Here is a 15117-nt window from a genome sequence, read left to right on the forward strand (position 1 = left end):
TCTGCAATCAGATCATTTTGCCTCAGATCCCAGCTCCATCTCCTGTTAACTGTGGAACATAAGATTTCACATGACCTCTTGCTTTGGTTACTGATTCACAAAGCAATGATAGCAATTATTTCTGTTCTATAGAGCTGCTATGGGAATTTTCAGCAGCATGAGCACAGCGCTTGGAAATGTTCTTGCTATATTGATGTTCTTGCTATCATCATCATCATCATCACGACCAACTGGCTTTGAACTTGTAATCCTCTTGCCTCAAACCTCTGAGTACTGGGATTATAGATACACACTACCACACTTAGCTTATTTATTACTACCATCATCTGGCTAGTTTAAGGACCTATCATTTTTAATTTCTCCAAAGATTTACAAGTACACAATGTATTTTTTTCCAATTAAAAATAAATCCAGGGCTCTCTAAAGAAATTACTGAATCAAAATCTAAGGCAGAGTCAGAAAGTTGGGATATGCTCAGAAATGAACTAATGGTGTTATATGAAAAGAGCGGGAAAAGAGCAAGTATTTCCATGCTAGAACAATATGTTGTTCTTATGAACTGTTAAAATTTTGTATATGGGGCATTTGAGTATTCATTTATTCTAATCATCAAATACCCATTATATGTCTTTATTATTTACTACCTGTTTTTAAAACATCTATACAATTGTATGCCTAAGTGAAACTAACTAACATGCATTGCCTCACATAGTTAACATTGTGTTATGGTGTGAGCTATTCAAGTCATCTGTCTGTCTTCTATCAATCTGTCTGTCTGCCTGTCCGTCTGTCCATCTATCCATCTCTCTGCCTATCATGAGACAGGGTTTCTCTGTGTAATAGTTCTGACTGTCCTGAAACTCACTCTGTAGACCAGGCTGGCCTTGAACTCACAGAATCCACCTGCCTCCGCCTCCCTGGAATTAAAGGCATTTGCCACCACTGCCCAGCAGCAAGTACCCTGTACTTTCAACATTAAAATGAAGCCATATTATGGCCACACTGAAAAGACACTTATAATTTAGACATTTCTTATGAATGCACACATTTTTTAAAAAAAAACTATGAAGCTGGCATAAATCTTTATGAGGAAAAATGATCATCCAGCCACTGGCTCACTTCCATGTCAGTATTTTGAAATGAATTTGATGCAGTCAAAACAGTGTGTGTATGATGGTGTGTAAACAATGTGACCAGAGCAAGGAATCTCAGGATTGTCTAGGAAACATGAATAGGCTGAACGTTTAGAAACCATTCTTGTTAAAATTAGCTTCTGCCGCCGGGCGGTGGTGGCGCACGCCTTTAATCCCAGCACTCGGGAGGCAGAGGCAGGCGGATCTCTGTGAGTTCGAGGCCAGCCTGGGTTACCAAGTGAGTCCCAGGAAAGGCGCAAAGCTACACAGAGAAACCCTGTCTCAAAAAACCAAAAAAAAAAAAAAAAAAAAAAAAAAAAAAAAAAAAAAAAAATTAGCTTCTGCCACACTTTGTTTCATTGTTATTTGGTAAATGTCTGTCTTCAATGAGGATCAGAAATAAATTTTAGGAAAACAAATTTTCATACATGTGATAAACACAATCAACCAAGCATTGATACTTTTAATATGGGGGATTCTTTCCAGAACCATTTACAATTGTGTTGACTATTTAAAATCAATATTTAGAAATCTACTAACCAAGACATTCAGACACCGACACATCATCACTCATAGGAAACTACTGTTCACAGATGAAGTTATTTTTCTTCAGTCAAAATGAGGAAGTATCTAGCTTTTAAAAATATAGATTTATGACAATCCAATTATTTAGATACTTGTCAAGTCTTCCAGGAATTGCTCCTTTTTATGACTTTTTCCTACTATGGCTACAACAGTTCTTTAACAAAAGACCTGGTCTTGCTACTGAACAGAAGAAATCCCTCTTCCTAAAATAGGATTTTCCTAAAAGTCTCTCAAAAATCAGTCAGAAATTTCTATAATTCTACAATTTCAACTCTAAATGTGTATTCTAATAAAATTGAATAATCACCAATGAGAATGTTCATTATTCTTTGTCTCGACATCAAAATGGTGGAAACAGTGTAAATGTCCAAAATTAGGAAAGTAGTTATGGTGTGTTAGTGCCATGTGTCATGTGCTGGCCAGTACTTGTCCATATGGAGGGTGCTGACAATTACTCTTTTACTGTTGATTTTTAATTAGTTTTGTTTATTTATTTATTTTAAAGATTCATTTTATGTATGTGGGTGCTTAATGTGACTAAATATATACTACATGCATACCTGATTCTGGAAGAGGTTGGAAGAGGGGATCAGATTCACTGGAACTGCAGTTCCAATTGGTTATGAGTCACCCTGTGTATGCCCGGAATCAAATCTGGTTCTCTACCAGAACAGCCAGTGCTCTGAATCACTGAACCATTTCTCCAGCCCATATTTCCTTATTTTTAAAATTTTATTTTTTATTTTAATGTATGTGTAGACATGTGTGTTGTATGTGTTTGCCATGCATGTGCAGATGCTGGAGGAACCTGAACAAGGTGTCACATCCCCAGGGCTGGAGTTACTGATGTGGGTGCCAGGAACAGAACTTAGTCCTTTGAAAGAGCGGCAAGAGCTCCTGGCTACTCAGTTTGACAATGTACACTTTAGAATATTATAAAATGATCCCATTGTGTTATTTTTATATATAGATAAGAAGTTACTAGTCATGATTGTTTTGAGAATGATTCTAAGTTTGTCTTAATCATCTTCTTTATGCTTATCAGCATTAGAAATTCTTCTTTCTTTCTTCTTATTCTTTTTTTTTTCAGTATTATGGGTTTAGCACAGCTCTTCACCCATGCCTGTCTAATGCTCTACCGATTCTCCTATTCTCCCATATTAACAAATCTTTTGTTAGAAAAGATTTGCATTGTCTCCTATTACGTATGTAGTAACAATTACACATGCATAATTATGTGTAATTATGACACATATGTGCATTTGGCTATAGGTCACAACAAAGGTAAAATCAGGTCCCACCGTCATGGGGATGACTGTAGAAATGAACATCCTATAGATTGGAAATGATGTGCTAATTTTTTTAAAATTGTCAGCAAAATATATTGGGCTAGATACTCAAGAAATGCCCATCTATGAAAACTCTTCACATGGAGTTTGTATTGAAATGAGATGTAGCTGAAGCTGAGGCTGCCTCCAGACCTTATCATGTATATCAGGCTTCCTTAAAACCCAGGCTAGTAGGTCCTAGGCTTGGGCCCAGACTTTCTCCAGAAGAACAACACTTTAATAGTTGGAATTTTATTCCTTAAATTCAGTAAACTCAGCTGGTGGGTTTAACATAGTCTTTAATTTTAATGGAGCTCCAGCCACATTGAAGCTCACACTGTTGACAAGGGTCCCCTTTGCCTTATGATGGCTTCTGCTGGATCCTTCCTGTGGAAGGTGCTTCCATCCACACCCCAGGACCAAAGTCAGCCTACTTTTAAAGGACATTTGAAAACTTCCTACCCCAGGAAGCCTGTTCTCTTCAAGCCCCAAAAGGCTCTTCCCTTTTCTTGTCTTTCACTCTAAGAACTACAAACAACAGTTAATTCACACCATCAGAATTTTAGAACATGGTGCTCACTGGCACTCACTGCTCCCCTTGATGTTTTCTACATTTTCTTTCTTTAAATTCTTTCTTTAAATTCAATTCTGTTGTTATTTATTTATTTTTATTTTTGAGATCACAATTTAATTACAATGTTTCTCCCTTCTTTTTCCTCCCTCTAAAGTATAAAATCTAAACCCTTTCATAGATCCCTCCCTTCCACACTCTCTTTCAAATTCATGGCCTCACTTTTCATTGTGTGTGTGTGTGTGTGTGTGTTTCTAAATATAACCTGTTGTTTTTACATTCTTTTGAACACATTTGAGACATAGAAATGAGTAATTTAATAAGCATTAATTTCGTTAGTTCATGTAATTGAAACTGTAATATACTTACTTCTTCTACTGGATCATAGCATTTCCTAGCAGAAGGTAAAATCTCCCACTTCCATCTTTAAACACAGAGGCCAGCACTCAATGTTCAACATGGATGTATTGTTATGAAGCTACGGAGAGCTGAAACACAGATTCCCAGAAACCTGTCCCTGAGAGAAGAACCCACTTGAGGGGCCTCTGTGCCTCTGACCAGGGTCTCAATGACACAGAAGTCACAACCATGCACCATGAGCAATTTTATTATTGTTGAACTGAAAGGGTGGGCAGGAGAAGTAGGAAGAGATGGGGAAGTAGGGGAAGGCCTGGACTTCCTGATAGAATTCATAGTTTGGGTGGGGAGAAGGTTGCTACAGCCCTGTACCCGGTCACTTAGCACTCTTCCTCTTTGCAGGGATAAGTGGTACCACCTCTGAGGCAGCGGGGCTGTGGGTGGTGGATTTTCTTGCGTCCAGCAGTGTTCGGAAGCTCTGGCCTTCGAGAGTGGGAAGAACAGCTTCTTGCTGAACAAGAAATCCCACAAGAAGTTGAGCAGGTCGTCAGACAGGGGTCTGGGCATTGGGGAGGTGAATATTTGGGAGCATTTGGGAGCTCCTGAGGCTGTTGCTTCTGCTGTGACATTGCTCAGCTAATGCTTCAAATCTGCAAGAAAGAGAACATACTGTTATCAGAGACTAGGAAGCACAGGCCAGTTTTCTCAGGTGCTGAGACTACGATCATTGGAGCCAGCATTAACAACTCAGAGAAGCCTATCCCAAGAGGAAGAACAGTGGATTCTAAAGGGTTGGACTCATTGGGAGTAAACTCTGGTGAGAATTTCTAAGAATTTGTCAATAATCAAGTTAATATCTCATCCCCCTCCTATAAAAGGGAAGTAAAATTTAACTTGCTGAACTAACAGGACACTTTTTCCAAGGCTGATGTCTGCCATCATCAAGGGTAAAGAACAACCACATGTCTGTCCTTTCGCTACTTGGTTCCTGACCTCAGTTTTCTAAGCCTATACGGAGTCTCTACTGTTTTTCTGCTCTCTGGCCTCCATTGGTTTGTTCCATGTTAGATCATTTCAGAGTTCTTGGCATAGATTTCCAGCTTTTCCCTTTTCCCTGCTACTAATCTTTCCTACTTGGTTTATTAATTTGCCTGGGGAGACACTAGAGAATGCCAAGACTTCCTTAGCAAAGTGTGAGTGAGTGACATCCAAGTGTCTGTTCACCCAAAAGCAGCCTTACCTTCAAGGAAGATGAGTAGACAAGTCACCCCAGGAGGAGCCTGAGGTTTTGTGGGACCGGGACCGAAGGTGCTTTTTTATACATCCTCCAGTTGAAGCCTCCGGGCTACTTGTTATTGGAGGGCAGTCATGGAGTGGATGATCTATCCAGGTGTTTCATAATTCCCAGGGCAGGATTTCTCATCTGTCTACACCTGGGATGAATTTCAAAAGGAATTCTGTGTAAGCAAGGGATGAAAAGGCTGAGGGCTTAGGCTGGCTTGTATAGAAGTGAGTACACCACACAAATCCTATGAGATGAGACAGGATGGGAGACTAGACAAGGACTTCTTCTGCATTTAGTTTAGGATGGAGAGGGATGATCACCTTCAATCTGTGACCAGAGTCTGAGGAAGACCCTGCTTGTATCCTGGTACCTATGACTGAACATCCAGCTCAGCACCATGCTCTCCATGGGACTTACCTAGTTTTATAGTCACATCAGAGTCCCAGGTCCTCTGAACTCAGATCTACAGCTGTCCCAGGTCATAGTGACCTAGATACATATCTTATCTCTTCTAGTAAACTGAATGACAGAGCCTTGTCATTATCACTTCTGCATTCCTAGAGCCTGATGCTATTTCCAACACATGCCAAAAATGCTCATTAATGTTTGATAAAGAGCTCAATCTACTCTATTTTAGAGCAGAGCTTGTGTCCAGGGGAAAAAAGCAGGGAAATAAGACCCAGCTCATTTCTCTTTGTAGTTAGATTTTTATTTTTATTCCTTTTTTGTGAGCACTCTTTCCAAATCTGTGGGTAGACTTTGCCTGGCACAACAGACTGAGAGTAGGGAGGAGAGAAAACATTCATAAATGCCCATCTTTAAATACAATTGAGGATCTGTGTGTTGATCAAGCAAAAGTTTTTCTTCATTTTTTTATGAAAATTGATATTATCCCATACTTTCCTTGTTAGAGTGAAAATCTTTTCATCTAAATATTGTTTCTCACTTCCAAGTGTTTCCACCTGGGAATCACTGTTGATGTGCATATTTCATTAAAAAGTGATGATGATCTTGGCAGTATGGGCCAGGCCTTGCTGCTTCTACCCATCCCTAAAAACATACTATAATGTAGAAACAACTGACTAAGTGAGAAAAGATGAAATTTGATTGTAGGAGCAGTCCTCAAAGACCCCAAATCAGACTGGAGACAAAGGTGGGCATGATTGGGATACGGGATAAGGAATAAGGGTCCTAACCAGGGTAGAAAACAGAACAAAATAAAAAAGAATTGCTTATGAAGGGCTAAACCCAGGGATAAACTCATCCTTTACCTCTGAGAAGGTTTGAGGATGTAGAATGGATGAAGGGAATTTAAAATACGTGTGAAAACACAGCAGGTAGGAGAATGGTCTGATCTATGTCATCCCATAAAGAGAGGGCCCTAGAAAGAGTGCATCTAATTGGCATGATCTCAGTGATTAAAGAACATCTTCCTTCACTTGTCTGCCTCTCTTCCCTCTCACCCTCTTAGGCACCAGACAAGCCTCTGGCTGCTCCTTGGCATGCTTCCTGTGCACTGAACCATAGTGGGAAGGCAGCATGAGTCTGATCCCAACGTATTGCTTTTCCTGTTTCCCAACCCAGACCTGCAGCATGTAATTCCCCACTATGGAGACCTCACACGCCACAAAAGCATTTATTTGAGCTTCACCAATAATTCATTTTTTATGGTCCTTATATAAGGACTATGGATTTTTTTCTCTGGGGTTTCTGCCAAGAGTATTCTGCCCAGGATGAATTAAGTATACCTGCCTGTTTCATGTATTTTCCATCCTGTGCATTATAGTAGAAACCACCCAAAGGAATCTCTAAGTGCAGTCAGTTTTATCACAGTGAGTCTTATCAACATGTAGGGTACTGTGGGAATTGATTCTAGAAGGGCTTGCACTTGCAGTAGAGGATGTTAATCTAGGTTTGCCTTGTCACTAGGGAGCCTCCTCAAGTTGTTCTCTCTTCAAATGAACTTACACATCTAGCTACTTGTACATCAGGACCCAAAAATTTGTTCTTAAATTTCAACTTCTCCTCTCATTCTGGTTCAGGTATTTAAGAGTAGAATTTTATAATTTGATAGTAATAAAATACCTACTATAAACATGATGCAAGAAAGCACAGACCCCCACCTCATGCTTTAAAGAGTTCTCCTAGAAAGAGAAATATAGCTAGAGTTTTCCAGTCCTGCCTGGCCCACGGTCAGGACAAATCTCTTTCACCCACCAGTCCCACAGCCGTTCAGACCCAACCGAGTAAACGCACAGAGACTTATATTGCTTACAAACTATATGGCCATAGCAGGCTTCTTGTTATCTAATTCTTACATCTTAAATTAACCCATTTCTATTAATCTATAAGTTGCCGCATGGCTTACTGGTATCTTTTACATGTTGCTTGTCATGGCGGCAGCTGGCAGTGTCTCTCTGCCTCAGCCTTCCTGTTCCCAGAATTCTCTTCTTTGCTTGTCCCGCCTATACTTCCTGCCTGGCTACTGGCCAATCAGTGTTTTATTTATACAGAGCAATATCCACAGCAGAGAAGGGATGTATTAGGAAGTGACACCAGATGGTACTGAAAGGGGAGAGGGGAAGCAAAGCAGCCGGCAAGTGCTGCTTGGATTTGAGAGTGTGATTAATTATCACAAGTGTACCTAGTTAGGAAGGTGGTGTCTAGAGAGGTGGCTCTCATCACAGAGCCCAGTCTGCAGACAGGATACCACCCCAAAAAGTCTCTTCTCATTCCTACCCATTCCTCGAGACCATCAAATTTTCCTGAGCAATAAACACCTACAGATTCTGAGCCTCAAATGAAGTTTCTCTGAATCTTACTGCTGTATTTTTCTCTTTTCTTTTCTTCTTTTTTTCTGGTTCCCCAAATCTTTTACATATTCCAGAAGTAACATCCCAGGTGTATTTTAAATGTCTTTTTAAAAAAATCTTGCTTTATTTTCCATCCATTGTAATCCCCATACTGTAGCTTCAAGTCCTGTCCCTGGTGCTTTATTTCATTATATCTCATATGCTGAGTAAGTGGATTTAAGCAAGTCCACACAGTCAACCATTTATTTCAGAATAAATCCTGCTCATGTTTTCTTAGGAAGAAGGGCCACGTGATTTTCTGGACCTTTATTTTCAAACCACCAATGATCATGGTTACCCTTTTTGTGGGAAAAAGCAAGTTTTTAATAATCCTACAACATCATGAGGATTGTTTTTAATACAATGTTTTTATTGATTCTTGAGAATTTCATACATTCATACAATGATAATATTGACTCCTCATCCCTTCTTCTAAATCCTCCCCGATCCATCCTCAACATTCACCTTCCCTACCCTCCAAATTCATGATCTCTCTCTCTCTCTCTCTCTCTCTCTCTCTCTCTCTCTCTCTCTCTCTCTCTGTCTCTCTCTCTCTCTCTCTCTCTCATAACCTACCAAGTTAAAAAAAGTGATGGGTGTTGGTGTCCCACGCCTTTAATCCCAGCATTCAGGAAGCAGAGACAGGCGGTGGATCTCTGTGAGTTTGAGGTCAACCTGGTCTACAGAATGAGTTCCAGGTCAGGCTCCAAAGCTACACAGAGAAACCCTGTCTCAAAACAACAACAACGACAACCCCCCCCACACGAAAAGCAATCAACAAAGTCTGAGGAGCCAAAAGAACCAGTATATACAGAGACTATAATATAATATAATATAATATAATATAATATAATATAATATAATATAATATAATATAATATGGTCATTTTTATATTTTCTGACTTTAATTTTAAAATTTATATTTATTTTATGTGTATGGGTGCTTGCATGTATGTCTGTACAGCACTTGCACACCTGGTTCCTGCAGAAACCAGAAGCAGTCCTTGGAAGCCCTGGAACTAGAGTTATAAATACATGTGAGAATCAAACCTAGTCCCTTCAGAGGAGCAGCCAGTGCTCTCAGCCACTGAGCCACCTCTCTAGTACCTACTTTTCATTATTAATTAACATGAAAAAAACACTATTTCAATATGCCATTTTCAAGAAAAATTTTGCTTAGTTGATTTTCCTTCAGTCTCATCTCTTCCACCCTCCCTTCCTACCTGGTGTACTTCAGAGTCTCCCTTTCACTTTCATATCACATGTGCCCTTTAACTCCTTCTACCAACCACCTTTTTTTCACTCTCATTTGGTCTACCAGGTTTTGGTGCTTCAGGCACATTTATACCCATTTATAGTCATACATATATATATTACAGACATAGGAGAAGACAAAATGCAAGTTTTACCTTTCATTGTTTTGGTTACCTTGTTTAATATAATACTTTCTGGATTCATCTATATGCCTACAATTTTCATGATTTCATTTCTTACACTGAGTAAAATTGTACTGTTTGTATGTACTGGATTTCTATTTTCTATTCATCTGTTGATGGACAGCTAAGCTGTTCCAGCTCCTTGGTATTATGAATATAGCAGTAACAAACAGATGCATAAACATCTCTATGACAGCAGATGGAGCCTTTGGGGTAGGTGCCTAGGAATGGTATAGCTAGATGATGCAGTAGCTCTGTTTTTAATTTTTTGAGAAACATTCATACTAGTTTCCATAGTAGCTCTGTTGATTTACTATATCACCACTAATAAATATAGATTCCTCTTTTTCTGAATCCTTGCTAACATTTGTTGTCTGTTTTCTTCATGATAGCTAGCTACTCTTACTGGAATGAGATAAATTTGCAAAGTAATTTTAATTTACATTTCCCTGATGGCTAGTGTGGTGGTCTGAATGAAAATGGCCCCATAGGCTCATATATTTCAGTGATTGGTCCCCAGTAACTGGAACTGTTTGGAAAGGATTAAGAGGTGTGGCCTTTTTAGAGTGGGTATGGTCTTGTAAGAGAAGGTGTGTCCCTTGAAGTGGACTTTGAGGTTTCCAAAGCCCATGTCAGCCCAGTCTCTCTCTCTCTCTCTCTCTCTCTCTCTCTCTCTCTCTCTCTCTCTCTCTCTCTCTCTCTCCTCCCTCCCTACTGCCTAGAATCAGGATGCAAAGATCTCAACTATTGTTTCAACTCCCATGTGTGTCTGCTTTCTGTCATGATGTAAAACTATAAACAAGCTCCCAATTAGATGTTTTCTTTTATAAAAGTTTCCTTGGTCATGGTGTCTTTTCACAGCAATAGAATAACAATTAAAAAAAATTAGTGTCATGAGTGGGGTTTTGCTGTGACAGACCTGATTATGCTGCTTTTTGGAGGCATGTGGAAGATTTGGGGATTTAGAGTAGAATATCATTTGAATGCTTTAAGTAGTGCTTAATGGGCCATATTAGTAGGAGCATGGAAGAAAGTAAGGCTGAGGGCAATTTGGACTACAGAAGTCTGGCTCAAGAGGTTTCACAGGGAAAGAATATTAGGAAGTGACTAGAGAATATTCTTGTGACACTTCGGCAAAGAATGTGGCTGCTTTTCACACTTGTCCTAAGCATCTACCTAAGACTAAATTAAAGACAGCCTAGCAGTGACTGTATCATGTGGTACTTAGTGATCATTTTTATGCAGATCTACAATGAAAAGGAGCAATCAGGTGAAGAGAAATATAAACTATACAGTTTGAGAAGAAAATGGGCACCAGGAAATAGGAGGTTGGATCCAAGTCCTGTGCTCCAGAAGATAAAAAGTTTAAAGAAAGGCCTGATTCAAAAATGGAATAAAGGGAGTGGTGCTGCTCTCAGGGCAAGATCTCACCCAAGTAAGCTCCCAACTTGTAAAAAGGAATCAAAGGAAAGTTCAAACAGCAAAGGAAACCAACAAAAACAGAAAGCTTATGCAGAGGTAACTTAAGGAAGGAACCTGGTTCCAGCCCCAGAAAGCAGCAGAATTTGGGCAGCTTTGACCATGTGGTCCAGGATTTAAGGATACTAGTGTGAAGAGCTATCAAATTGTCCTCCATGGTTAAGGAAAATCATCAAGGTGAGGCATGTGGTAGGGGAGTCCCTTCATAGAGGTTCAGAGAAGCCATTTTTTTTTCAAGCTGTAAATAAAAGTGAATCCTAGATTGCACTGCAGACTCCAAGATGTTGGAGATGCCAGAATCATGAGATATCTGCCAAGGCCAGCTGCAAACAGGGTGTGGAGCCAGAGCAAGAGAGAGGAGTGTGTTGCGGTCAACACAGCTGGAAGGAGTGGGAGACCTGAAGAATGCTCTGACATCAGACATGAAGATGCAGCATTTGGAGTTTTCCCTGCTAGATTTCATTCCTACCTTAGTCCAGTGTTTCCTCACTATACTCCCTTTTCTCTCTTTTGGAATGGTAATGTATATTCTGTGCCTTTGTATGTTGGAAGTATGTGATTTGCCTTTTGCTTTTGCTTTTACAGGGGTTACAGTTAAGAGATTGCTATGAATCTCAGAAAAATCTTTGGACTTTGAAACAGTTTTAAGACTCAGAGACTATGGGGACTTTTAAATGCATTTTGCTTTATCATATGGATGCAAGTCTATGGGACCAGCAAGTGGAATGTGGTGGTTTACATGAGAATGCTCAAGGCTTATATATTTGAAGGCCTAGTTCCCATTTGGTGGGACTGTTTGACAAGGGTTAGGAGATGTGCCCTTGTTGGAGTAAGTGTGTCCTTGTAGGAGAAGGTATGTCACCAGGAGTGGGCTTTTAGATTTCAAAAGCCCATGCCAGGCCCAGTCTCTCAGTCTCTGCCCGATGCCTCTGAATCAGGTTGTAAAGCTCTCAGCTACTGCTCCAGCATCCATACTTGAATACTTCCTACCATGATGACCATGGAGTACCCTCTAAAACTGTAAGCCAGTCCTCAATTAATTTATTTTGTGAAAGTTGCCTTGCACAGGAGCTTCCTGAATATGACACCAGTAGCACAGACACTAAGATCACTTATTAATAAATGGGACCTCCTGAAAATGAAAAGCTTCTATAAGGCAAAGGACATGATCAATAAGACAAAATAGCAGCCTACAGAATGAGAAAAGATCTTCACCAACCCCACATCTGACAGAAGGCTGATCTCCAAAATATATAAAGAACACAAGAAACTAGACACCAAAATACCAAATAATCCAATCAAAACTGGAGGACAGATCTAAAGAGAGAATTCTCAACAGAAGAATCTCAAATGGTCAAAAGACATCTAAGGAATTGCTCAACATTCTTAGCCACCAGGGAAATGCAAATCATAATGACTCTGAGATACTATCTTAAACCTGTCAGACTGGCTAAGATCAAAAACTCTGATGACAGTTTACTTTGAAAAGGATGTGGAGTGAGGGGAATACTCCTCCACTGTTGGTGGGAGTGCAAACTTGTACAGCCACTTTGGAAATCAATATGTCAGTTTCTCAGAAAATTGGCAATCAATCTACCTCAAGACCAGCAATACTACTCTTGGGCATATACCCAAAGGATGCTCAATCATACCACAAGGACAATTGATCAACTATGTTCATAGCAGTGTTATTCATAATAGCAAGAACCTGGAAATAACCTAGATGCCCCTCAACTAGAGAATGGATAAAGAAAATATGGTACATTTACACAATGGAGTATTGCTCATCAGTAAAACATGACATCAAGAAATTTGCAGAAAAATGGATAGAACTAGAAAAAAAATCATCCTGAGTAAGGTAACCCAAACCCAGAATGATAAACATGGTATGTACTCATTCATAAGTGGATATTAGATATAAAGCAAAAGATAACCAGGCTATAGTACACAGCCCCCAGATAAACTAGGTAACAAGGAGGACCCTAAGAGGGATATATGGATTGCCCTGGGAAGGGGAAATAGATGAGATTTCCTGGGAAACTGGGGACAGATGTGGGGAGGGTATGGTGGATGGGAACATGAGGGATCAAAATGGTTCAGTTAGGGAAGAGACACAGAGGGAGAACAATGAAAGAGATATCTTGATAGAGGGGGCCATTATGAGGTTAGGGAGAAACCTGGTGCCATGGAAACTCCCAGGAATTCGCAAGGATGACTACAGCTAAGACTCCTAGCAAATAGAGAGGGTGCCTGAACTGGTCTTCTCCTATAATCAGATTAGTGACTGTCCTAATTGTCATCACAGAACTTTTATCCAGTAACTGATGGGAGCAGATGCAGAGATCCACAGCTAAACATTGGGCCTTGCTTGGAAAGTACAGTTGAAGAGAGGAGGGATGGATTATATGAACAAGGGGGGTGGGTCAAGATCATGGCAGGGAAATCCGCAAAGACAGCAGACCCGAGCTCTTTGGAGCTCACGGATTCTAGACTGACAGCTGGGGAGCCTTCATGGAATTTACTTAGACCCTCTGCATGTGGATGGCAATTGTGTAGCTTGGTCTGTTTGTGGGGTCCCTAGCAGTCCCTGGCACATGAGCTGGCTTTTTGGAACCTATTCCTTAAGGTAGGATGCCTATCTCAGCCTTGATGTAGTGGGGAGAAGCTTGGTTCTGTCTCAGTTTGATATGCTATGCTTTGTTGACTCCCATAGAAGGCCTTGTCTTTTCTGAGGAGTAAATGGGGCCGTGGCGGGGTGATTACAAAGGAGGTGGAAGAGGAAATTGGAGGAAAGGAGAGATGGGAAACTGTGGTTGGTATGTAAAATAAATTTAAAAATTAATAAAAAATAAAAATTACAATTAAATGAAAACTAAGAGAGAGAGAGAGAGAGAGAGAGAGAGAGAGAGAGAGAGAGAGAGAGAGAGAGAGATGCTTTGGTCATGAAGTCTCTTCACAGCAATAGAACAATAACTAAGACAGCCTGAGATGTTAGGGCAGTTTAAAAAACACTTAATGGTCATTTGTGTTTCTTCTTTTAAGAAGAGAAACAAATTGGCACTTTCCAACAAAGATATTTGAGATGCATGGTATGCAGAAATAGCAGTCAAAAGTAATTTCCTTTGAGAAGATTCAAAGACTGGGCTTGGTAAACAAGGTCTGTGTAGCTGACCACCAAAATTATATTTAAATGACTGCTGAAAACAGTGCTGAAGGGGCAAATGAGGATATAACAATGTCTCATCAAAAATATCAAAAGGTAGGAATTATTTTTCAAATAATAACCAGATATTCTAAAGTTCATAAGTAAAATATCTGAAATGAATTTTATGAGGGCTCAACATACATTTGAACTTCTAACAGAAACAATTGCAAACAGGATAAAACAATAGAGACTGCAAAGTCCAGAAAAGAGAAGCAAGGTGAAGAACAGTGACAAAAGTCTTGGCAGAAACGTGGGATCTAAGTCCACAAATACGTATGAATACAGAACAAGGGGATTAAGAAACAGGAAAAAAAAAAAAGGATCAAAAAGACTAAAAATTCTCCCAAATTTTATTATAAAATTTAATCCACTCACTACTGGACAAAAATCAGAGGGCAGTGAATCATGAGGTGGTGCTGGGGGGTGTGTGTAGCCCCAGCAGATAGATCTGCATCACAGCACCTGCACAGGTGACTCAGGGAGCATCACAGAAGATGGTGCCGAAAGGTTAGCAGAGCCCGAGTGCCAGAGAGCCTGCAATGATGGCGAAATAATCAAGACAGGAAGAGTAGCAGAATCAATGGACATGTTAAAGTGGAAGGGGGAAACTTTTGCGGGATCTCACCCACAAAGAACTTCGGACAACTATGGACTGCCGAGAGAAAGAAACAGCCTCTCCTAAGAAGTCACCAGCCTTGAAATCACATACACGAAAACAGCAAACATGAACTCAGCAGGCTTTATTTATTTAGATTTGTGTGCGCACATATTCACGCATATAGCATATAACCAAAGACAAAGAGATTATCAGTTTGAGATTGGGGAAAGTGTAAGAAGGGTTCAAGGGAAACAGCTGGGAGGGTCCTGAGGGGAGAAAGGGAGTGGG

The 15117-nt window shown here is 40.0% G+C and overlaps 1 protein-coding gene and 1 long non-coding RNA gene across 3 annotated transcripts in view; one reads left to right on the forward strand and one right to left on the reverse strand.

The window, feature by feature from the left end:
* The window catches only part of LOC119088177, a 57222-nt gene that overhangs the window by 26253 nt on the left and 15852 nt on the right, over nt 1-15117 (forward strand). The window lies entirely within an intron of this gene.
* On the reverse strand, nt 4209-5646 carry Lce6a (late cornified envelope 6A). The gene is made up of 3 exons (XM_028857323.2): nt 5580-5646; nt 5215-5407; nt 4209-4624 (listed from the first exon to the last, which is right to left on the reverse strand). The coding sequence occupies exon 3, from the start codon at nt 4601-4603 to the stop codon at nt 4355-4357; it is 249 nt and encodes an 82-aa protein (XP_028713156.1). The 5' UTR covers nt 4604-4624; nt 5215-5407; nt 5580-5646; the 3' UTR covers nt 4209-4354.

This window comes from Peromyscus leucopus, chromosome 6 (assembly GCF_004664715.2).
Source record: "Peromyscus leucopus breed LL Stock chromosome 6, UCI_PerLeu_2.1, whole genome shotgun sequence".
NCBI classification, from domain to species: domain Eukaryota; kingdom Metazoa; phylum Chordata; class Mammalia; order Rodentia; family Cricetidae; genus Peromyscus; species Peromyscus leucopus.

Bases quoted from the DNA above. Each gene is read 5' to 3' on its own strand.
- Lce6a (XM_028857323.2), bottom strand. From the start codon at position 4,603: ATGTCACAGCAGAAGCAACAGCCTCAGGAGCTCCCAAATGCTCCCAAA.